Raw genomic sequence first — 25,969 nt, 5'->3', positions numbered from 1 at the left:
TCCCCTCTCCCCCACCCCTCTCCCATCTCCCCCACCCCTCTCCCTCAACCCTCTCCCTCTCCCCCACCCTTTCCCCTCTCCCCCCACCCTTCTCCCCTCTCCCTCCATCACACAAACACACCCGTATACAAATACTCAGGTATAATCTTGGCACTATGGATTATTGCAGTCAAGCGTCACTGTGGTTGTTGTCTGTTTTTATTGTTACATATTTATATTTTTCGTGTTTTATCTTTATATTTTTATTGGGACTGTGAGAATCAATATTTCGATCTCTCTGTGTGTCTTGTACATATGGTGGATTGACGATAAAGTTGACTTTGACTAAGATACGTACAACAGGATATCCCTCACAATCAATGTTTTATGCTAATCAGCCCAAAAACAAAAGGGTGACACACTTCTTGCACTTTGCTGCAGCTTATGGTGGCTCATGCAATGTCTACGTCATTTAGAAATGTGTTGTGCTGTCACCCTATGATAGTGGAAGCCATCGCTGTACGCTGCACAGGATACAGGCTCAAGCCATTGGTTTGTAGTTCCTGGTTGGTTTTGGATGTTTGATTAACATCTCGGTTGCCTGGTCGGTTGGAACATAACGTTCCAGCACGTGTTCCTCCACATAACAGGGTTTCAAAGATGGGCTGAAACGTAGCTCTACAACGAACACGCTATATTACAATCAACACGGACTTTGTGGAAACACCAAGTCAATGTAGACTTTTTCTACCATCAACGTTAACCTGGCAGCCATTTCTGACCGGCAGTGCTTTAGTAGGGCAACACACACTTGTCTGTCACTTTATTAGAGAAACTCAACGGTTGCCATCAGAGTCTAAACCGACTTCCCATCCTGGCATGTCCCATCCGTTTCAGATGCATTTTCTCAGTCACCTTGTGAACCCTTGGGTCGGGTAGATGTGGAGGCTGTCCTGTTGGTGTTGGACCCGTGTACTCTCAGCTCATCTGGGATGAACTCAGGTTACTGATGAACTTCAAGGTCTCATTGTCATGTGTTTTTAACATTTTAGCTCCGTGTCATGTGTTCAAACCAAACCGGTCCAGCTAGCCGCCGCTAGGATTGTAAGTGCGTGACTATCCGTGGTGTTACGGTACGTTTCCTCCGAGCGACCAAAAAGGACCAAAAGAGACCCGACTTCACCAAATGGGTCATTTAATAGAAATATAACAAGTAGAAACTACATTCTATGACATATTATATGACATTCTATTCTAATTCTATATTCCCATTGAGGAGGTGGAGTGATATTTCTAGTGATGAGCAGGGTGTATTGTAATGGTGATTTGTTCCAGATGTTCAGTTGACCAATCGGATCTCTGGGGCGGAGCTACTGGTTATATAATCCCCGTTTAAGAACACTTCTCTCCAGGGCGTGTTCAACTACATGCTGGGTCTCACCGCATCCTCCCACAAGGTTGTACAGTTTGGACGTTGCTGTGCTCACATGCATTTCTGGTTGCAGTGGCCTGTGATGGACCTTCTACCTGTCGGTGAATGGCAGTTGGCCAATACGTGTGTCTGTATTTTCTGATAACAAGTGAATGCTTGAAAGACAACTTAAGGTTATGACCATAACCCCGGTTCTCTGATAACATAAGTGAGGTATCTCAACAGTCCATTCTCTTAAGGAAGAGGATGACTTGTTAAAATGGCTCATGATGCAGCGTCTGTCTTGTATGTAATGAGAGGACGCCCCGCCCCCTGGACATTAGCATCACCATGGTCAGCCAATGGAGGCTGGCATAGTGAAATAAAAACTTCTGAGGGCTACGCAGACGAGTTATGGTTGTAACCTTTAGTTTTTCTGGCAGACCATCACACTGTGAGTGTGTGGAAGAGACACAGTAAAGAACATATCACTGCTCATCATGAGAATGTATGAGTGTTTGTGTGTGCTGGACTGTGACTGTGTGGAAGGTGTGTTGTTTCTCAGCCGGCCTGATGACCTGAGAGCACTCAGTCTCAATCAGACCCATGTTGATTTTGCACTGCATTCTTCCACGAGGCTTATTTTTAGTTGACAGGGAACAAATCTGGACTCTCTGCCTGTGATTCTGTGATTTTTGGGTCTGCTCCCTCTCAAAACATGAGTGGAAAAAAAGGATGCGGGGCCAAACAGGCTGTTAGACTCGTGCTTGTTTTAGCTCCCGAGTCTATAAAAAAATGACAGGATTTGTAATTATGACTGTGCATGGAGAGGCTCCATGATAGGGAGCTAACTCACTAACTACACACTGCTCCCACATCAATACTGATGAAATAAATTAGAGACCTTTCACAGCAGATCTCACACACAGCACCTGATTGGATGTGTCATAATAAAGTCATTCAAGTTCATGAAAAAATAATACAAATTAAAAGAAGAATCAAATTGCATACCAATGCTTAATAAAAACAATACCATTTGAAGGCTACATCAGACTTAAGTTTTAGATTACTCCACGGTGGAGAAGAGGTGCTGTTGCTCATGTTCTGAATTTGTCCTTGTCTGAATTATAGGGCCCAAAGAAATCGTTGCATGCTGTACAGATTACAGAACCCACTGAGGCAAAATTGTGATATTGGAATGTATAACAAAAAATAACTGTTTTCACAGAATTAGTTTTTGATGATAAGACTATGTGTACACATCCATGTTACCCACTTCGGAAGCCTGTGCTTAGATATAGTGGTGCTTTGGGCTGCTGATGTCACATAAAAGACAATCACATCATGAACCCAGAGGGACACTCGATGCCAACAGTCCACTCTTCTACGACTAACAAATCTCAGCCACAAACACTATATACGTCTCCATAAAGTTACAAAACTATTAAGATTCATGTCAAGCATCCTCACATATCAGCTGTGCATTTATTAATTATTATAATTGTGTGGAGGTTATAGTTGTTCCATGCAGATGTTGAGATATTGACATGCTGGTGGCCAAAGAAAAAAAGACCTGTAAAAGAAGCTGTCATTCATTCATCGGTCAATCTAATGTTTGCTGAGACGTTTCAGTCTGGAACAAAGTGTGAGACGTGTGAAAGACCAATCAGAGGTGGGGAACTAATGAAGTCAAAAACTTTACAACACTATGAATTTCCTCGATAATTCTCTGACGCAACCACACCTTTGAGCATTTTGATTACGAAAGAAAAGAGACCAGAAAAAAATTAAACAAATGGTACATACAACACATGGGCAGCTACTTATAACATACACAAAAAAAATCCTGAAGCACCTCCCCTTCAGCTTGACTCTATGAACACCGACCTGCTCGCCATGTTCCACTCCAGGGCCGGGTTCTGGGAGCTCCTCTCACTCTCTGCTGATACGCCCCCTTTGTTTCCCTCCTTCTCCGGCTTGAGCTGCTCCCACTGAGCGGTTCCGATGTTGATGGACTGGAGGTCGACCTGATACTGACGGTCCTCCACCTCTGATCCGGGGTCACGCAGGATGCCGAGGTTCAATGCACGTCTAAAGAGAAAAGAAAGAAAAGCTTGCATCACTGAACACATTCGGGTTTACTTGTTTACTTTGTGTAAATTTGTACAATGTAATTTAAATTAAATCTTAGTTGTGTAATATGATATATGTCAGGAGGCAGTGCACAAGCCACATTCAATAAGAAGGCGCCTAATTCCAAATAAATAGGTTTTATTTATTATTATTATAGCAGTCACAATGGGTCATGCTGTACTCATCACAGTCAGTTAGGATGAAGCACATGACTCCAGGTGTGCACCAGGTGGTCACCAGTAAAGATGTCCTGGCCCAGGCTCCAACCTCCACAACTGGCTCTGGCCTTCTGTCTTCTCATGATTCTTACAGGGTGATGTGTGACTAAACCAAAGCCTCTGGTACGTGTACATCCGGACGTCAAATAAATAACCCCACAGGCTTCAGGTGAAATCATTTGCTTTTTATAAAGTCCTGATTTATGCCAGCGTACCGTTGGCAGTAAACGTTGCTTCGACCCTGGCTGGACAGCACAGTAGTCTGAAGACTGGCTCCGACTGCCTTTGGCTTTCTATTTCTGTCTCCAGAAACACAGGACCGCTGCAGTATACACAAACTGTAATATGGTAGTAGAGATGTGGAGATATGTCAGGAGTGGGCAGCGTTACGTCTCCAGTTGAACTGCTACAATCAAGTGAGCAAACACTCCCCCATCAGCGCCAAGAAAAAGTGATGTCATCTATTTTGCCTTTGAGAGACAAGATCCTGACGAATTCATGAGGCAAAAGGAATAATCAAAATTCAACATCTGCATATGACATCAGGGCTTTCGGTCCGTTATGATATGTTTATTTGTGCTGGTTAATTCAAATGAGAGCTTAAATGGTATAAATAAGGGCTTAAAATGGCTACAGATGTAGCGGCAGCATGAGTAGTTGTATTTGTTTCGGCAACGTCAATGGCAATTTTCATATAGCGTTTCCCTTCGCTAGCCGTACTGGAGAGCTTTCTACCGGAGCGTGATGTTATGACAATAAGCACCAAGTACAAAAACAATGGCAATGGGAGATCAGAGGTGTATAACTGGATTTAGCTGGATTTGTTGACATACAAACAAGTGAAACAGATCCTCAATCAACATTTGGAACCACATTTATCAACAGAGGATAATATAAATCAAACCAAGAGCTCTGTAAGATTTGGGTGGGATGTGTCAGTCTAGATTCATTAGTACTTTTGTAACAGTACCTCCATCACCCTCCCCAACCCTAAACTGTATTTTTCACATTAAACAAACCACAGTTACCTCATGTGCTTTCCAAATTATCTCTTAACTTCAGCTTATTTAGGAGACTCTCTTACTCATAATCAACATAACACAGGAGTCTGCAGCCAAGTCTCTGCATTGCTGAGCTGCAGGGTCATCTCCAATGACATAAATAAATATGATAAACATTTGTCTTGGTCATGCCGCTAGTGGAAACCAGTGTGATTTAATATCAAAAGACATATTTCAGCAAATCGCAGGAAACGAGAGAGCTTCATTTCTGACAAATGAGGAGGGGAGGAATTTTGGAAGTTCCCCTTGGGGTGCAATAATAATTGAAGCCAGATTTTCTTGTTGTACATGTGGGGGGAAAACACTGGCGGTTTGACATATTTGATTGGTCATGTGAAGACCACACTGCTTGGCCAAGAGGAATCAGAGAATGCCTTGGGAACGCGCGGCCCTCGCGCTGCCCACCATCTACACGGACCAACTAAAAACATACCGAGCGAGGCAGGTGGACCACGCCCTTCTGCTGCGTCTCACATGCCATTATCAGACATCTGCCTGCCACTGCTGGGTGGAAAATATGGAGGAAAATGAAAATAACAAGTCATAAATGACATGCTTTCGCAGATGAGGAAGGCGAGGAGGGAGAGAGAGAACGGGACATTTTTCTCAAACACAAGTACTTCGTTTTGCCCTTGTTCCCGAGCCAACCTTATTTTAATTGCAGGAAAAGACCACAGAAACATTATTTTTTACGACAAAATTCTGCTATTTATAAAAACGGATCAAAAGCTCTGCAGTAAGAATGTTCTGTTTCACGACGTTCATGGCTATTATTTTAAAAAACATTTCTCCCTCTTCTGACACAATTTAAACCCAATTTGAGTCCGAAAAGCCACTGGGCCGATTTCACATCTGAAATATGAGGGCCCCGATCCAACATTATTATGGCTCACAGTCAAACCCTCCACCCAATTCAAGCCCTCCAGTGGGAAACAGCAGACAAAATAGTGAAGACATGGCAGCGTTATGCATCCGGTATGCAGGACTTTGGAAAAACAAATGATGTAGCAAACACCTCCGAACAGGAGATACTCACACACATTTACAAATGGGCCATTAATTGCATGTTATGTTCCTCTGTTTAGCATTCCTCAGATCTGAGTGAGCCGGGCCGAGCATCAGTCATGATTTGTGTTATTAAGTAAATGTGTGGGACGACTGAGTGCTTAACATGTAGCAGATTTAGGATTGTGTGCCGAAATGGCAGTAAGATTCAAGACGGAACCCACATTAGCTAATGCATATGTATATAGTGATAAACAGCAGAAAAGCTCATGCAAATACACACGGCTGCTGCATGCCATGGAGGTATTAGGTGTAAGCACTGAGGGATTTACTTTCCTGCTGCAGACGACTTTGAAGCAACATCCAGAACTCGCCTGATAGGAAAGAGTGATTCGTAAGAAAAATAAAGTGAAATACATACAGAGACAAAGACGCATATTAAACAGAGCCAAGAGGTGAATAAGTAACAAGGCTCACTGAAAAAGAACGAAAGTGGAATCTTGGGAGAGGCTGATTACCACGCTGAGGGTTTGAAGGCTAACTGCGGTTCAAGGTTGTAAAACAAACCGCAGTGGGATCTGGTTGAGGCTCAGGGCCCGATGGTAGGAGTGTGGGAGCGCTGAAGCCTCTTCCTGAGGGTCCTGTGGGGCAGAGTGCATCGTGGCCCCTGGCTGTAAATGGTGTCCCCCCCCGTCCCCGTCCCCTGGCCTGTCCCCGTCCCACGCCCCGGCCTGTCCCCGTCCCCGCCCCTGGCCCCTGGCCAGCAGGGCAGGAAACACCAGGGTAATACCAAGCGCCGCCGGCCTCTGGATCTCGTCACTCTGAAACCAGCAACCTGAACCCGCAACCCCAGACCTGTTTTTCACTCCATCTCCCCAACAATCACATGCGATAGATGTCTCCTCACATGTCCAACGGAGGCAGCAGTGTATGTGGGAGTGTGTGTGCACGAGACTGCGGGTGTGTGTGTTGAGAGAGATGGGGCCCTCGGCTCCGGCTCTCCTGATAGAACAAACATACTGACGAGAAATTTCATTGAGATCTCAGGCTTAATTCAGCCAAGTCAAGCTACATTAGGTTTGTACTCAGATGTTCTATGTTGACTTTGTTTTGAGCACAAACCAACTACTGTATATCTGACTTGAAGGAACACATGCTACGTAAAATACAAACGGTGCATGTCTCGCTGTGTCATTTAATTTGGTCTAAACCGCTTTCTCAAAAGTTAAAGAAACATCCAAGAGGCAAAGAGTTTCTGTGAGACCAGAATAAATAGTGTCACTCATCCATCCATTCTGAGAACGAGCGTGTTCAGTTGAGGTTTTGACGTTCTTTGTGGCTCCAAATGTTATTAGCCGAACAGCATTAGCACCCAGCAGCGCCTTCATGCTATTTCTGCTGTGGAGAAGCCAACGCTGCACAGTGGCTTCTCAATCAGCTCGCCACGACTCCCAGCGGCTTAAAGCCGAGTCCCACTGGGCCCGTGTGTGTGCCGAGGGGGAATTCATACGCATTATGATTCATGAAACTTGCAATTACTTAGTAAGTTAAGCACCCCTGCCTACGGTGGTCTGCTCCGAGTTGCCAGAAATTCGGCAACTTCTGAGCTGTGGATTTATGACCCCAGTCAAGTCCAATTGCTGTTAATTTGCATCGACCAATTACAGTAATTAAGGCTCTGAATTAGAGCGCCGAGCAGCGAAAGACTGAGGGGGGAAAATGATGTTGTGGAACAAGGCGAGTCAGCAGAATTTAAGACCCTGTCACGGAGAAACTATTATGCCACTGCTGCTAAAATGATTTTTGATGACTGGAGCTTTTTTCAACAGGAGTCAAATACAGTCACAAAAACAACAAAATATCCAGGAAAACAAAACGGCTCCAAATTTGTCACACTTGGCAAAAACAAGGTAATTACTTGTGGGTGTTTTAAGCCGAGTACAACGATCTGTACTTCTTTGTCAAAGGCACAATATGCACAAAACACAAATTGCCGTTTTCCTGAAGTGTGTCTTTGATGTAGTGACAACTTCCTGAGACAAAAACTAAATTATCTGTTCTCTTTAACCCAACAGCATGACTCATCTCCACTGCTGCTCCCAACAGAAGCCTGTTACTCATTAGGCTGATTGCACTTTAAAGACACTCCACCGATTATATCATATTTACACAAGTTCTTCGGAGGAAACTATTACTTCTATATACAATACAAGCAGGGCTTAGCTGGAGCTCCACCACCCTCATGACAGCGGTGCATGATAATAGGGAGTTAAGAGGACGCATTACAGAAGACGGCCCACTGTTTACAATGACATGGTGTATACTAAAGTCCGTGTTTGCGCTTTGATTTCAACATATCTTAATTACAGGAGTCATTTATCTCCCGTGCAGTTTACATGTCAGCGGAGTTCTATCGCTGTAAACACGGTCGGTGTTCGGCGTGAAGACATGTGCTCCCCATGACGGCCTGTTAAAGATGTCAGTCTGGCCAGTGTAATTTATAGACTCATCACGCACTCATTGAGAATCTGCTTCTTGCATCAGACCTCCATGTTGCTAAAAAAAAAGCCATGTGTGAAGACTGAGCAGATATTTCATTTGGCTTCAGTGGATGCGTGTTTCATGGAATTCACACGCCAGCGACGAGACAAATTAAACTGCTAATCGTTCGTTATATTCCGTGATTCATTGTGCAGTAAAAACATACATTTTGCTTCAGTCACATGGTGAATACGGACTCATTTATTAACACGTTATATCAAAAAGCATTTTTAAAGTAATATATATCCCATATCCTTGGCTGGTCATCAGTCACAGTGTTGATGCAACTCCAAACTTACTTTTCAGACTGAAGGACTCTGCAGTTTGTCCAGGCACTGCAAGGCCCATTTATTGAAATGCACAGATGTCGTCCTCATCCTCACTGCTTCTGTTCTGCCTTGCCTTACACATGCACACACACGTGCACATGCACACACACAGACAGAGTTTGCCTGGTCTGTTTAGCTTTAACTGGGTTATTCTCCTGCTTGAGTGTAGCTCGCAGCATGGAACATTCCTGGATAACAGAGAGCGTTTTTCACCAGCTTTCTACGGGCACTGACTTCTCATTGGATTTCTTCATGCAGTCGGTGATTCTGCACTGGACCTACTGAGAAAGGCCCCACGGCTCCTCATTTTAGATCAACCGATGTTGTGGCTACTGCTAAAAATCTCCAGCATGTCTGTGTGTGAGCATCAGTCCGTCCTAGATCTTCTCCTATAACATTTGTTATAATATTTGAAGCTGCTGCTGAGAAATACTACGAGTCCTCTGTGTGTGCACATCCCCGTGGGTCGAAGCTACCATTTCTCCCATTAAACTGCGAGGACCAGTGTTTGTGAAATCACTTCCTCCACTGGCGGCTTCAGATCTGATATGCTTCCTCCCTGCTCTGAAAGTGGACATAGAGCTGCTTTTATAAAACATGTCAGTCAGAGCTCCAGCAGCGGGTCCCTGATGCAGAGGTGTGAAGGGAATGCCTCGCTGACTTTCTCAGACCTCAGATTGAAACCAGATTTGTGTCCCCACCAAGCAATTTCGCAATGATGTAATCCCATCGCCATTTTAATTTGAGAAGCCTTATCTTTATTAATCACCAAACACGTGCGTGGAAGAGATTATTCATAACTGGCTGCAGTAGGGAACATGGCAGGGTCAGCCCAGGATCTGGCTTGCCCTCATACGCAGTCATTTTCATCAAGCTAAAGTAGAACAGGCCCGTACCTCAATGCTACATTTACACTAATTAAAGGAAAATAATCCTTTCACTGGAGGATGATTCCAGATCCAAAGTCTGTCCCAGGTCTCTGGTAAGACACTCACAGTGTTCACTGGTCTGACTATAACTGATGCAGCGTGAGCAATAATGGAACCGCTGCAATTCATATGTTGTACCAAACATGTTCAGATGGTCACAAAATACATGGAGTGTTTTTCTCTTATCATTTTTAAATCTTAAAAGTGTTGAGTAGAGATCACTGCACACCATCAGAACATCTCGGACAGAACTGTACGAATGTTCTGCATTAAACCCAACGTGATCGAGGGTTCGAGTCTCCGATCGAACGTGAGATCCCTCAGACCATTCCTGGTGATTTACTCCTGCACATAAATTGTTCAATTCGTGCTCCGGCAAGGAGGGTGTTTTATGGAGCTGTAAAATTAGGCTCATTTTATGGATCCAACAGCATGATCCACTACTGTTTTTTCCACTTGATATTGATTAAGCGGTTCAGTATTGCCAATCTGGTTCCCATTAGTGAACACACAGGCGTGTTGTGTGTATTTTTGGAGATGCTCATTTTTATCTGTGAAAGTGAGGGACTTTGGCAGAGCACTTTGAAGTTGATTACACATTGTTTACAGCAATTATTGAATTCTGACAAATGTTTAAAACAACAAGATTACATATCAAGGCCCCATCTCTCTTCGGATAAAGAATAAAAACTTTCCTAAACAAAGTCAGGGGAATGATGGCCATATTTGATTAGGCTAACGTATGCTGCAGGTTAGGCAGACAGGCTGAACAAACATGTAATCCGATAGCTAAAACAGTAGGTCCTTGTCACTGACGTTTGCCTCGACCTTAAACAACATTTTGTTCTAATTCGAACTTCTTTCCAGCAAACAAAAAGCCGGAATGAAACTAAATACAACAACTTGCTGCTGGAAGCTCCCACATAATGGAATTAAAAACTTATGTCTAAATCACAAGCTTTAAGGAGAGACAGGTCGGACTTTGAGAATACGAGAGCAGCTTAAAAGCCCTGGTGCTGCCCGTGAGTACGGGACTACGAGCGCTTTCTCATGAGATAGTTGTCCAAATACTTTTATGTCAGCAAGCAAAAACAGCATAAAATAATTACAATAATCTGGGGCACACATGCTTCCTACATCAGCTAATTCTTCCTCCGCTGTGAACGACCCCGGAGCCAATGTTTATAATTGTGTAGCGGATCTCGAATTCATCCAGACCTCCGAGTGTATTTATACAAAGTGACATTTCTATACAGGAGATCCCCCCCCCCCCTCCCCAACTGACGAACTCGCATGCGGCAATGAACTCCTGTGCTTATCTAACTCTACCGGGGATGCTGTTGACTTGGGGAGGGAGAAGAGAATGGAGAAAAGGTACAGAAATGGGGCTGAGATTTATAGCAACATGTACAATCAAAAGGAATAATAATGTACACGTAACACACTTGATGTAAAGGAGGAAGGTTCACACTAAGATTAATGCAATTTAGCTCCGAGTCAGGATTTTTTTTGGTTTTTAGTAAAAACTGGAGCAAAAGAAAGGTTGGATGAAGCTCTAAGCTCTGAGGATCTTTTTTCATTGCAGGTATTTTGGCTTTTGAAGGTAGGAAACACTAAGATGACACGTGAAAAGAGATATGGTGTAACTGGAACCATCCAACAGGTTCTCAGAGACCTGCAGGAAGTTAGAAGTGGAATAAAGGCTGCGTTCAATTCGCCTCATATCTGACATGTGCAGTGACAGTGTTCTCTGAGAATCAGCCTGAGAGTTGGCTGGCGATGCACCTTGTTCCAATAAGGACAAAGATCCACGCACAATGTGACAACCACAAAACAGAGAGAAGCTGAGGGAGATAAAAAAAAAAAATCATGGAGAGGACAGAGATTAAGTAGTAAGATTTGACTCCAGTAAACATGAAACAGTGCATGACACATAAAACACACACACACACACACACACACACACACACACACACACACACACACACACACACACACACACACACACATCTGTGGATGACAACCTGCATAAATAGTTTCTGATGCTACACCTCACACCTCTGTTGCTTGTTTTCTATTCTCTCGTTTTTATTCCTTCAGGTTAACTTTACATGAAACCTTTTCTTCTAATCTTTTAGTCCTTCACTCTCGCCTCCCTCTCTTAATATCTGATTCCTTTTCCCTCCCGTTTCTTCTCCTGCCAGTCAGTGTTTTGGTACAGTGACTTGGGAACAGTGAGAAGGAAGTGGCCCCTGCAGGCCAAGCTCCTGACAAACCACAACTCTAAACAGACAGTGCTGTGAAAATATGGCATTCAAACAACACGATGCCAAAACTTCTGACCACCACGCCGACATCCAAACAGCTGCAGGCACTAAGAACATTTAATGGGAAACAAAACAAAGAGAAAGAAACGGATAGAAGAAAGGGACAAAATAAAAAGAGAAGTAGCGGGAAGGGGAAGAGGGGTGAAAATCAAAAACATGCAAAGTAGATCTTCAGCAGTGTCTGTGTTGAACTGGAGACTGGACTCAGTTTTATTAGGACGAACTGAGAGAGGAGAAAGACATGATGCTAACACCACAGCCTCCAGTGAGGAACACAGTATATCCCCTGTACAAGTCCTGAAAGCACGTTGTGTAGTAGGAGGCTGAAGGGAGAGACCGAGGACCCGAGTGATGGTTTAGGAAGGAAGGAAGGAGGGGAACAAGTAGTGCTTCTGTTGAGCAGAAAATCTGTACAGAAAACAGTCCAGGTGTAAAGAATTAGAGGACTCGGCACATCAAACGGGGCTGTGCACTGCCTCTTTCCTGCAGCCCTGGTGGCAGGAAATGCTCTACAGCATCCTGTGAGCTGACCAGAGAGTGAGAATGACAAGAGGGAGCAACAAGGAGCCCAAATAAAGTGGGAAGTGAGGAACAGAAGAGGGCAGATGTAGAAAATGTTCAACAACATCCTGCAGAGAAGAGGGAGATTAGTGGAGGGAGCACATGGGGAGAAACAGGAGAAAGAGGGAAACAGAGGATATTCTGTAGAGAGAACGGGACAGAGAGGAAGGTAGGAAAAGCTCCAGAACATTCAGAGAAATAACCGGGCAGTTTAGTGGAGGGGAGGAAGAGAATTAGATGTTCTAGTGTTTCAAATACACAGACTAAACGCTGCCATCAAACAGACTTGGGGGGGAACTGGAACTGTGGTTTCTACAGCACCTCTTTTTGCATTCTTCATATGGGATGGAAATAAAGTAAAGTTGGTTCAGCACGTCAATCAATCCAGTCCACTTGGACCATTGTACTATTGGACTGAGCCTGTGAGGGTTGGGTAGGGAGGGAGAAGAATTAATTGTGGGCAGAAAAACATGAATTTAATGACAAAAAGCACAGAGTGGACCAAAGTATTTGGTCGGCAATAACATGCTCCAAGAGCTTGAAAATATGTGTTCTTTTCTCCAAACACACACTTTGAAAATATCAGCTCACCATAAACTGAGCAGTGATGTTTATGTGTGGCAGAAAACACATGCTGTGCTCAGTGTGCCTGAGTGTTTGTGCATGTCGATCCCTCTCTGTACAGACTGGGATGACTTGTCTCCGTGTGCTGTCTGTCCAACATGTGTCTGTCAGCTGGATCTCCCCCTCAGCCTTCTGCTCCCAGAAAAAACTCTTATGTGGCTTTTAAATGCAAACAATATCAGTCCATTACCCGGCTGCACATAATGTGAGACCTTAAAAAAAAAAACTCCTTTCAAAGCTCTTCAAATGCCTTCTCAGTTGTTAGAAGAGGAGATGGAAAAATATGAAGGGGGGACAGTGATGCTTTAAACACCGGCTCCTCATCATGAGGGAGGAATGGAGGGCCGTCCTGCCAAAAGTTGGACATTTCATTTCAGCATAAGTATATGGAGCGAAGCATATTTGGTCGAGTTAATAATTTTTGCCCCGGTTACATGTGCGTAACCAGAGCTGTGCGATGATAAATTGACAGGGCGGGGTGCTGATTGGAGAGCTGTTGTGCGTGTGTTTGTGTGTGTGGGATAAGTTATGGAGAGAAGAAAGGGGACCACCACAGTAGAGTTGTCTACACGGTGGCTTCACATTTCCCTCAAACCTGCAGCTGAAGTAACATGACTGACATTCTCACACACACACACACACACACACACACACACACACACACACACACACACACACACACACACACACAGAGCACCCTGTTGTACAGCTGGCTAATCTTGATCCTATGAAGGAAAGCTGTGGCGAGTTCAACTCAATACACACAGCTCGGAGTGTCACTTTGTCTGTGGCCGCATGTGTCTGATTGAAAGTCTACAGACCAGAGTATGATACCTGCAGGTAAACATTCATAATAACTTAATGACATTCACAAAAACACTAAACATGAGAGGGATCAGCACTCAAACTACATGCAGCAGCTTAAATACATACATGTGTTAAATCACACTGCAGGATCTGTCAGGATTGGTACAATGGAACTACCTCAGGACCACAAAAACATATTGCATTGGTTTATTTGACAAAAATATTTGTGTGTTTGGCAAGCCAGTCTAAAAGTGGGGGGGGTTAAAGAAAGGTAGATGGACAAATCAAAAATGTACTTAAAAATGTACATTAAATGAACTCCAGTATTCTTTATTGAGCAGTATGGAGTAAAAGAAAGAGCAAACTGGTAAAAAGCAGGAGGAGGATGACAGCTCAGAGCCCACTTTAGTGCCAGCCTCTGCTTCTTTCAAGTCTGGTTGGGCCTCCTGGGGTCGTAATGTGCCTCTTGTTACACAAGCATTAGGCAATTATGCCACTGGTTTCTCATTGGCTTCCCAGAGCCACAGAAGAGCTTGTGGCTTCACACATGGACATTTGAAAGCATCTGCACATTCCTTCTTTCTTGAGGTTGACTTCTTTTTTTCTCTTTCGTACTCTCAATTGCCTCCGCTATGGTCTGATGTTCTACTGTGAAGCCTGCTGATAACTCTGCTCTTTGGCAGGAGATTACTGACCACACACACACACACACACACACACACACACACACACAGATATACATGGATAAATGCCTCCAATAAGTTAAATAATGTGTGTAATGTTTACAACTGGTTGATTTTAGACAGACACTCAGTATTTAGGTTTTTCTTTCCACTCAAAAACTATTACAATTCACTGAAACAGCACCACACATTGCTCAAACTATTCTGTATATTTTGCCCTGGAACTAGACTGCTGCTGACTGTAACAGCTCTACATTGTGATTCGATGCTTCGATGCTTCAACAGCTCTCCCTCCACATTCATCATCCAAGACCTCGATGTGCATCTTGACACATGGCTCATGTTCAGCTATTTCCATGAGACACACTAACTATCAATACTGTATTCCCAAACTCCCCCAACAGTCCACCTGGCCTGAGCTACTGCTGCGTGCCCGGCCGATCAGAGGCTCCCTTCTGGTGCAATGACAGCTTCAAACCGACCACGCAGGATGCCAGAACATCAACATGTCATGAGCAGAGACAAAAGGAACTAAAACACAATCATGCACAAGGCTGGGGTCTGACTACACACATGGACACACACACACCAAACATATGCACTTACAATTTCAAACTCACTCACTAACATGCACACACTCACACTCACACACACACACACACACACACTCACTCACTCACACTCACTCACACTCACACACACACACACACACACACTCACTCACTGACATGCACACACACACACACTCACTCACTCACACTCACACACACACACACACACACACACACACACACACACACTCACATCACACACACTCTCTCACACACACACACACACACACACACACACACACACACACACACACACACACACACACACACACACACACACACACACACACAGCGCACTTTGACAGGGTAACACCGGTAGAGTGAGTGTATCGCAGGCTGCAGTGGAGCACAGAGCTTCCGAGGTTGGATGTATTCTTGGAACCCTGATATCCTGCTTCAGGATGAACCATTCACACACAGGCACCGTCCTGGAGGCTGGAGCCCTGCGGCCCTGCGGTCGACCCCCGGATCAGGCCCTTTTATGAGTGAGGGACAGCTGAGGGGTGATCCCTACTGCCTCTGTCAGCATGCATCCCGACCTGACTGACAGCAGCATGCCAAAACACAAGAGCCGTTTCCGGGAAGTTCTGAATGAAGGTCTGTCACCTCGAGTGCCACCGAACAAGGCGTACAGGACCAACAGCAACACACAGACGATGAAGGGGAAAACAAGGGAAAGGAAAAGCCGTTGTTGGGAATCTGTTCCAGCTTTGCATTAAGTTTAATGAGTTCATCTGTTCTGCCAGCATCTTACCAACAACCTGCTCTTACTTTAATTAAAAGGGTTTGTCTTCCAGTAGGAAGGACAATGTGCACGGTGGTTATTCTCTAACCTGCAGGTGGTGCTAGAGAGACGGTAACTGTGATACATGGCCACACTTACAAGAGCACCACAAGCAGCCCTTGTGGAGTCCCACATTTAAATAATATAAGAAACATTCAACTATTAAATGAATTAAAAGGGTCCAACCAACAAACTTCAGGGCAAGCTGTCCAACCTGTTCCGTGATCATTAGTGTACAAAGTAAACAGTTTGAGCCAAACAGGCGATGAGACTGGTGTAAAATCCTCCTCTCCTTATGGATGATAGATGTTCATACATAATGTCCTGGATATCCATCTAAAAGTTGGACCAGTGTGTCGGACCTTTGCTTCCAAAGACAAATGGACCAGCATTACTATCCCAACAGCCCCTCCACTATGTGCCAAAGAGAGAGAGGGAAAAGAAGTTGCGGTTTACTTGTTTGATTTCCCCATGGTGAGTCCTGATACCCCCTCCTCTCTTTCTTCTGTCTTCATATACATAAAACGGCCATAAAAATGTATAGCAGGGCCCAGGCGGGGGTTTTCTCCCTCCTAATCCCCCTAAACCTCTAACTGCAGGCCGAGGAATACAAGTGTTGTGGTGCAATCTTCTCAGAGCGCCGCAACTGAGAATAACATCACAGAGGCCACAGATATTTATGGAATGAACCACAGGCTGTACACAGAAGTCAGCAGACACCACAACACAGCACACAAGATGCTGTATACAACTCCCTGCTCATACACAACACAAGACACTGCCAGCTGAACTCAAAGTGTAGAGCTGTGGTCAAAAGCTCACCGATGATGGCTCAGTGGAATTAGAGGGACAGACAGAGAGATGACACAGCGTAATGCGTAGGTAGGATAAATCATTGATTTTATTTCTAACGATCTGTTCACCAGCCTGCGGGGCGGCGTGAAGTATACCCTGAAGAAGACAGATAGCCTTGTAGTTTGGCAGGCTGGATTGAACAGCGCGGTCAGGTACTGGTTCACAGATCAAAGATCAAATCCACTAACATTCATTTGGTTTCCTCTCTTCTGCTCTCGTAACATTAGCTCTGCAAACACAAACCCAGTCTTCCCCTCTCTCTTACGGTTTTAGTGGCAAACAGAATTTTCTCCCTTTCCAGGAAACCAGCTCTCATGTTATATGATATGTTTGCTATATTATCTGGTAGACGGAGAAATCTTTCAATCACCCCAGTTCCCACAGAAAATAATGACAAATATCGCTTTATCTCGAGAAAAAAGACGTGAAGGGGGAAATAATCCGCCTCTAAGCCACGGCAGTATTCAGTGGCTGAACCTAAACTTCCTGTTCACATTACAACATGTTGTCTGAGTACCGTTTCAACATGAGCCCTTCTGAACCCACTCCCAGTCTCATCTGTCAGCTCTGTGCAGGCTGTCCTGTCCGATTCAAAACATAAATTCTGGTGCAAACTTTAATAAAAGGGAGCATATGATTTACTCTGGGTAGTGTCTGTCCCCATTTTTAAAACAATTTGATGTTGCATTAATCCTGAGTGTCAAGGCGATGTGAAATATGTCCTCTGCGTTTACCAGCACCAGGTGTTTCATTTGCTGGAATGACAAAAAACAATGTTTATTCTGGCTGAGCCTCAGATCGCTGCTTATTTGATCTTCTTTCTCTTGAGAAGAGAGGGAGAACGTGGATGTACATCTGAAGTAGAAGAGCTCTCAAAGAAAGGCAGAGAAACAAATGGAGCTCAATGATTTACAGTTGAGCAGGAAAAGTCTCGCTCTAATCATTCCACTTGGTCGTCTCCCTCCTCGGCCTCCCAGGTCCACACAGGACACAACAGGATTGAAGCTCCAGAAATGTTTTGCACTATTAGCCCCTTTACCTCCGTGTGACTGCTGGGTGGGTCTGCTGCGGGGCTCTTCTGTTGGCTGGCTCAGCTTCAACACACTCTCATGGCTCTGAGCCATTTTCCTGTTTCTGGCCCGAACAGCTTAGATTGACTACTGAAGTACATTATGATGATTGAACATTTACTTTTAACACACTGTAACAGTACTCACTTTGAGATAGTCATACAGTATCAAAAGGGATTGCTATAAAAACTAATATTTAAGTCAGTCATAAAAGGAGCAGTAATGACATCAATATAGACACATGAACAAACTAAAAGATCACAACAGCTAGTTATCCAAAAAAAAAGGAGCAAAGCAATTAAAGAGATTTATTCAGTTGGTTTGGCTTTGCCCACAGTTCTGTGTTAATGACACACTGGCATAGTTTCACCCAAAAAACAATAAAAATAAAAATTGAATTGCAAGTGTGTAGACTCGGAAAAAGATCATCTGATTATATTTTTAAATCTTGAAAGTAAAGACAGAAATAGATAGAGAACTTGAAATGAGCCACGTCTGGCTAAGCAATCCCCACAGTCACCATTTTCACTGTTCTATTATGGTACTCTGCAGTGATCAACTACACCAGTTTCATTATGAGTTTCATAATAAAAGTTTTACAACATAACTTCCTTCAACAGTCGTATTAAAGGACATCATTTTGGTGCATTAAGAATCGTCACTTATGAATGCTGCCCTTCAGGTAACCTGATCTGTCGTAAAAATAAAAATAAAAAAAATCACACTGAAGAGCTCTTTTATTCTGGAGGATATTACAATTATTGCCATCGTTGCCTCTGAAAGAAGTTTATCAGTAAACGTAGTCAGCAGCCGGAGGCGTTGTTAAAGCAGCTCAGTGTATATAAGAGTCCTGGGTGTCACTGTGTGTGGCCCGAGCAGCTCCTCTCTGCTGCGGCAGCGAAGCAAAGCCGGAGCACTTTTCGCTGGTGTAAACAAACGGGGAAATGGGGCACTTGGCAGCCGACTAAAGTGAGTGATGAGGCAAGTGTGCACTGAAGCATCTAATGAATCATTTACTGGGAACGTTGGGTTTTATGAGGAAAAGAAAGATGAGGAGGGAGACAAGAAAGAAGGAGACCAGCTGAGAGCACACTGAAACAATGGCATTTCTTATGAACAGAAAATAAAGTCAGAGAGCTGCAGCTGTCATACAGACACCTGAGAGGATCTGTCAGTGTTTGGCCCCAATATGACGGTGAGATTAGAATACATAAAACTAATCCTCACACTTTCACCGCAGCAGTATGTGAACCCCAATGACCACCGGTGGATTTACTGAGGTGACTGCTGACAGGTTTGCACCTCAGAGAAGAGATGATGTGCTGAAGGACCTTGAAGCAGCTTTATTCTTTCACTCCTGCTGCCTCAAACTAAGAAAACTACAAATGTCTACATGAATGAATAAAGACTTTATGAAAAGTCCTTATTAACGGACAGATCTAATGTCCTGTGACGGTTAAAGGTTTTGTAACATCCTCACACCCCCAGCTGTGGAAAGGATGCTACTGAGGGAGAAGGGTGCCTATAACGTACTGCCAGGGAACTTTATTAGTAACAGGCAGGGTCCTGGCTTCAGCCGGCTGTGTTTATCTGTGGAAGGGAGATCCCCATCACAACCACTTATTAGGACATATATGTGGGTTTAACCAGGCAGCCATTCAACAGCAATAAGGAGCTGGCTTTATTGACCACAGTGAGCTGGGACTGGGACCAGTCTAACCAACACTGGAGCAGCAGAGAGGAAGAGCGAGACGGGAAGGAAATAACAAATACACAGAAACACAGAGGAAGAGAGATGCAGCGAGAAAGAGTGGTAAGAAAGTGATGAAAGCGTGAAAACGATACGTAGACAGATAGAGAGAAGGGTGAATGGTAGGAGGAGACTTTTAGATTAAGAAGTAAAAAGAAAATGATGGAGGAAAGGAAAAAAAGAAAAGTGGAGATCTGGAGGAAAAGAAAAAGTGAGGAAAAAGGGTAGAAACACCACTGGTAATAAAAAGTCCATTAATAGATACAGAAAATGTAGGAAAATAGTTTACAAGAAAAGTAAATGCGGCACAGTCAGAGTGGGTTATAAAATCCAGAAAAACATCCAGAAAAAAGGAGAAAAGAAAATGATATTCCCCATTAAAAAATTAATACTTTGGAAAGTGTAAAAGAAAAAAAGACGCAGGAGGAGGGAGTGAAACAGATACAGCCACATCATGTTGACTCGGCTCTGTATCACCCATGACACAGCAGCCTTCGCTACCGTTACTGTAGAAACACCGGCATGTGCACTGAGCAAAACAAAAAAACAAAAAGCATATTTGGAGTCAGTGGGATGCCCTCTGTCTGAGTCTCCATCGGAGAGACCATGAGGTAACCGAGTGTGTGATGGAATCTAGAGCTGTGTCATTGAGCTGTGGGGATGTCGGGAAATGTACACACACACACACACACACACACACACACACACACACACACACACACACACACACACACACACACACACACACACACACACACACACACACACACACGAGCCGGCACACAGGGAGGGCAAATACATCTTAATTATTCAAATGAGTTAAGTTAAACAAAATTTTTTACATATTATTTATATACCGTACAACAATTATCACCTGTTAGATTAACTCATCCTCATTCCTCCCATCACTAATCAATCACTTCTGCTCCAAATATTCAAACTCCTTCCTTATTTTAAAATTGTGAGTCACAAATCAAGAGTAGAAATCATTTCTAAGACTAACGGCATCAGTGTGTCTGAGAGTCTCTTTGGGTCAGTGATGTCTGAAGTGCGCTGTCTGATTATAATAATAATAATAATAATAATAATAATAATAACAATGATAATCTGATTCCTCTTTTCTTTTTCATTCTGGCAGCTTTATGCACCTCTATGAAAAAGGTCTGACATACAGTTACATACTCCCATCAAGTCTTTACTTGTCATTATAAGAATATGTTACAAACATTAATACTATGAATATTTATACATGTGTATGAATATATTCATTTTGTTTTTAATTATATAAACAAATGAAACTATAATTTCTGGTCAGTCTTTCAAATATTTTTCAAAAAAAATAATATCACAGGAAATCAGTAGGTATTTTTTTTAACTATTTCCTGGTGACGTGTGGTCAATAAATGTCATGTTATTGCTGAAGTTTTTAAAAGGTCAATATTCAAACACTGGATGAAGACATTTTAAGAGTAAGACATTTTAACGTCTCTATGACCTCAGAAAGGGACACCCGATCTCCACAGTGGTTCCCATTTACCTCAGCATACAAGAAGCTTTCAATTAAGTGTTCCAATGAGTGATGAAAAAAATCTCAGTGGAAAAAAGGAGAAAGAGAGAAAATGGGATCGGGGAGTAAAAGATGTGAGATTTTACAGAGGCCCAAACCACAAGAAAGTCAGGGCTGAATGCATGCTGGACATTCCCGGGCCGCCGCTCATACACTTGGAAAAAGCCGGCTTTTTCAAGACAGGAAAATGATTTCAGCTGTGTAAATTGACAGCGGCCTTGTAGCTGAAGATAAAGAGGGAGAAAGAGGGGAAGCCTGCAGCTCTGTCATAACTCCTGCTCCGTACAGAAACTGCTGGGGGCCTTCTCCTTCAGGACAAACTCAACTGTGGATATCAGCTCTGCTCTACAGCGTCGGAGCTCAACAGGTTTGTTTTAGCTTCTTTGAAGAAATCTACGGAGTCTAAATGATAAATAGACAGTGAACGGTGAACACGGTGAGGCTGTAAGGGAAGCTGAGGAGCTTTGAAGTGCTCAGGAACAGTGGAAGTAAAACAGTGTGAAGATACGCTCCATCAAGATGTTTACACTCACTCGCTATTTTAGCCTTCGCTCCTCTCTTCTCACGTCTCGTCTCCGAGGGTGGCATGACATTACATCTCGGTTGGAGACGCTGTGAGGCAATCACTTCATGTACAGTAGACAATAACAGCATCGCTGCTCAGATCCCTCATTCATTTATGACAACCCGTGTAATTAGTGGTGGACTTTAAACAGAATTGCAGCAAATGGCTACTGGGACTCAAGAGACATATTTCTTACTGCCACAGTTGGTTCTAGATTGTAAACACATGCCTCTTCTGACGTCCTCTATGAAACGTGGGGGAGCACACGCAGCAGACTACAGCACAGATACAGAACAACGTGGTGCTTGGTAACGTGAACAAGTGCCTGATCTCAGGGTTATCAATCATGTGACTCAGAAGTGTGACGGTCCTAGATTGGAGGGCAGAAGCCAACAGGGAAGGTGGTGAAGTTAATGCCCGGTTAGGAATGGAAGAAGGAACACAGAGTGGTTCCACATAATTCCTGGGTTTCACTGCAGAGAGGGAAGTGGTGACTCTTGGCTTCTGTGTGCAGAGGTTAAGGGGATGACTGAGTGTGGGTGTGTTTGTACACATGGCCATGCCTGCTGCTAGTGTTTGTGACACAGAATGCATATGTGTACTTTTGTGTGCATTACAGATTTGGGTGCAGATGAGTTACTGTGTTTGTGAGTTCATGTGTGCCTGCTTGTGTATATTGTACGGCGACAGCCTGTGTGCGTGTGGAGGGCTACGTGGTGGCGTGTGTCTGCTCAGGCGAGGGTGGAGCGTTGTGCGATGCAGTCTCTGTCTGAGCAGATGTGGGCACCACAGCCACGGAGCCACCGATCCTCTAACTACCAGAGGCACAGCATTACTGGCCAGTATGGGGAGAAATTGCATGGCTGGTCTGACTGGTTTTTGGGGTGAAAGTCTATTTTCCATGCCCACAGAATCATCATTTATCATCTGACATGATAACAACATGGCCAACATGTCAACAGAATAAATCTAGGTACAATTTCCATGGAAACAGAGCCGTTACACCCATTTGATGTTCTAACTTGTACCAAAACAAACAGCAAACATTTCAGCATAGTACACTGTGTGAAACTAGAGAGGATAAAAAAAATACCCCCAAAAGTCCCTGCAAAACAGTCGCCATGGTTACTGATCAATACCATCCTCATTCCAAAACATCAAATGAGCAAATGAGAGATTGTGAGAGAGAAAGCTCGGGTACTTACTCGGGTAAGCCCTGATCTCTGGAGGTCACAGCTCCAGTCCTGGACACCCCGTTCCTCCCTGGACTCCCCCTTCCTCCACGGACCCCCCACCCCCGTTCCTGCCCGGACCGCCCGTTCCTCCCCGGACTCCTCCTTCCTCAACGGACCCCTGTTCCTCCACGGACCCCCCCCCCCCCCGTTCCTCCCCGGACTCCCCTCTTCCTCCCTGCTCCATGCTGTCACCCTACATGTGACACTTCAACCAACTGAAGGTGGCCAAGAAGCCTAAAATGTCCTCTCCTGTCCTTTTGTTGTCCACCTTCCTTTTTTCTTTTCCTTTACTTCACGTCAGCTCACATCTCACTTGCAGCTGCACAAAGCATTAGGACCACTTTTATCTCCCTCATTACATGTGTTTGCCAGCTCCGTATCTGCCCATTCACACAAGTGCTCTCTCTCTTTCACACACACACACACACGCACACACACACACACACACACACACACACACACACACACACACACACACACACACACACACACACACACACACACACACGCTGTGGGGCTGTGGTTTTGAGGCAGCTATGACACAATCCAGATTCTCTTAGCTGCCTATAGCAGGGAAATGTGTTTTGCACTGAACTATTTTCCCTCCTCGCAGCTTTGATCCACATGGCACGGGGGGCTTGTGTCAACAGTTTTGTGTTTCAGCTGGAGGGCCCGGCGGACCCCCAAGGTGTCACTCATTGCTCTATGTCATTGCTGGGGAAGCTTAACCACTATGAGGTGCTGTAACTCACTGCGCCCCCCAACCCACCACCCCATGAGCCAGCAAACATCATGAACAGACAGATGGGCACCAATAACAGGTACCTACACACAGGCCCTAAAAACAGCAGGTTTTGTAGGATGTGAACATTTTAGGCCACCAAGCATGTCCTGTAGAGGTAAAATCCTACCGTTGGTGTATGTGCTTTGTAGCAGAATGTGATGAATGTGTATGAAAGTTAATGTGTAAAAGAGAGGGGGAGTGGGTGGGGCAGTCTTGAACACCTTAACGCATTTAAGAAACCGCCAACATTATAAATACAACGACATGAACAGAAGTCCACTTACTGCTGTGTCAACAGTACTTTCTGAACTGCTATCTACCACAGACACTCAGACATGACTAACATGAATGCAGCAGAGGAGCTCTGAGGACGGACCGACTTACTGGTAGATGTCTTTTCGCAGCACCGTGCGGGTCAGAGGGTTGTCAGCCTGAGGAGCCATGCTGAGGGAGCCCAGCTTCAACACCAGCGTGTCTTCTCTCTTCCCATGGGGATCTACGAGGACACACACAAATATGCACATACAAAATCACACTTTTCATTAAATTGTTAATGAAAATCAAATTAATATTTAACATTTACAAAATCTGCAAATATTATACTATAACAAAGCCAAGTGCACCTCTGGGTTTCTGGTAAATATTCATTGAGATCCAGTTATCCTACAGCCTGCACAATTTTACAAATGTGACAACACATGGGATAAAATAAACACTGTTTATTACACATGTACATGTACATGAAGTTATGCACACACACAAAATACACACACACAGCCTTGCAGAGTGGTCTTACCACTATTAGTCATTTTAGTCCAACGAGCAGACAAAACAAAACTCCATGCATCTATGACAATCCCAAAATGATTTTATATTCTGTAAGAGTAAATATAAACTGCGGTTGTCTTTTCAGAACCTCAAATATTTTCTTTGCAAATGTCTTTGCCTCCTAATGTGGTGGCTCTGCCATGTCTGGTTGACCACGGCAGGGACTTTCATACAGGCACCACAGACATGAAGAAAAGAAAAGAAAAACCAGAGAGACAACACTGTCCCATTGTTCAGAGGCTTTCCATGCGTGTTGAGCAGAGAAGTGGTCCTCTAACCTGACGCTGGGTGCTTGTCTGGTGTTCCGGGGCAGAAGACCCTGATCACACTGGTGTTGATGTAGATGAGCGGCAAACACCGAGACGTCAACGTGTGGCTTCTCATCGGCTGACCTGCTGACTTCCCACGCTCTCTGTAGCGTCGTGGTACTGTAGCCTGAAAACATATCAAATCAGAAGTTTAGAAAAATAAATTCAGAGCATCAATGTTTTATTGATTTTCAGTTTCATAACTCCTCCCCGTCAAGTAGCCTTTCAAACTGCATTAAATATGTATAAAGGACGAGGATCTGAATGACCTACATCTGACTTTAAACTGGTAAACGGTATTTAATCTATTAATGTCAAATCATTTTTAAATCATCTGAAGATTTAAGTTCCTTTGACTAAGACTATGAATATTATTAGACTGCCCAAATGACTCTAAAATGAATCTGCAATCATTGCTATTAATATCTATATTTATCTATACACACTTAAATACTGAGAAGATATTATGTTTTTGTGGATTTTATTAGAAGTGAAAGAGACTTTGTTGTACCTGGAACACCCCCGCTACGGTGGCCAGTAGGGGACAGGACAGAATCACGTCAAAGGGCTGAGCTGTGAGCAGGATCTCTCTCAGGTACTGAGGCGAGCTGTCCGTCAGAGGATCGGCGGTCACGCGCAGGCTGGCCGCCGTGGCGCTGCTGCGGGTCGGCCGCTCGGGTCGGGTGGTGAGTTTGTGACGGACGTTTTTGGTGACAGCCTGAGTGTAGGTGATTGACAGGAAGCCGTGCTGCTGGTGGGAGCCCTCCAGAACCTTTGCTGCCGTCTGGCCAGTGGTGAGATAGGACAAATCACACTGATGACACTGCAGACATCATCACAGACCAGTAACAGCTCAGTGGCTTCTTGGATGAGAGTCGAGTCTGTCTATAATTGACATTTAAGCACAATGTCTCCAATGAATTATCAAATAGAATTTATTTTATATAAAAAAAAAAACTGGGCCAGATTTTTAGACATTAATTAAATTTAACAATGATCACTTT

General features: G+C 44.0%; 1 protein-coding gene across 1 annotated transcript in view; it reads right to left on the bottom strand.

Annotated features, from left to right (window-relative positions):
* Positions 1 to 25,969, bottom strand: part of LOC138211820 (intermembrane lipid transfer protein VPS13B-like) — a 322,041-nt gene that overhangs the window by 117,167 nt on the left and 178,905 nt on the right. Inside the window, 4 exon segments of the mRNA XM_069171937.1 lie at positions 3,278 to 3,481; positions 24,214 to 24,325; positions 24,936 to 25,092; positions 25,477 to 25,749. Of these exon segments, the coding sequence (XP_069028038.1) occupies positions 3,278 to 3,481; positions 24,214 to 24,325; positions 24,936 to 25,092; positions 25,477 to 25,749 (746 nt within the window).

The sequence above is a fragment of the Embiotoca jacksoni genome, unplaced genomic scaffold (genome assembly GCF_022577435.1).
Source record: "Embiotoca jacksoni isolate LCO1_2020_lvr unplaced genomic scaffold, fEmbJac1.0.p SCAF_50, whole genome shotgun sequence".
NCBI classification, from domain to species: domain Eukaryota; kingdom Metazoa; phylum Chordata; class Actinopteri; family Embiotocidae; genus Embiotoca; species Embiotoca jacksoni.
The sequence above is the reverse complement of the archived record's forward strand: the minus strand, read 5'-3'. Positions and strand labels throughout refer to the sequence as shown.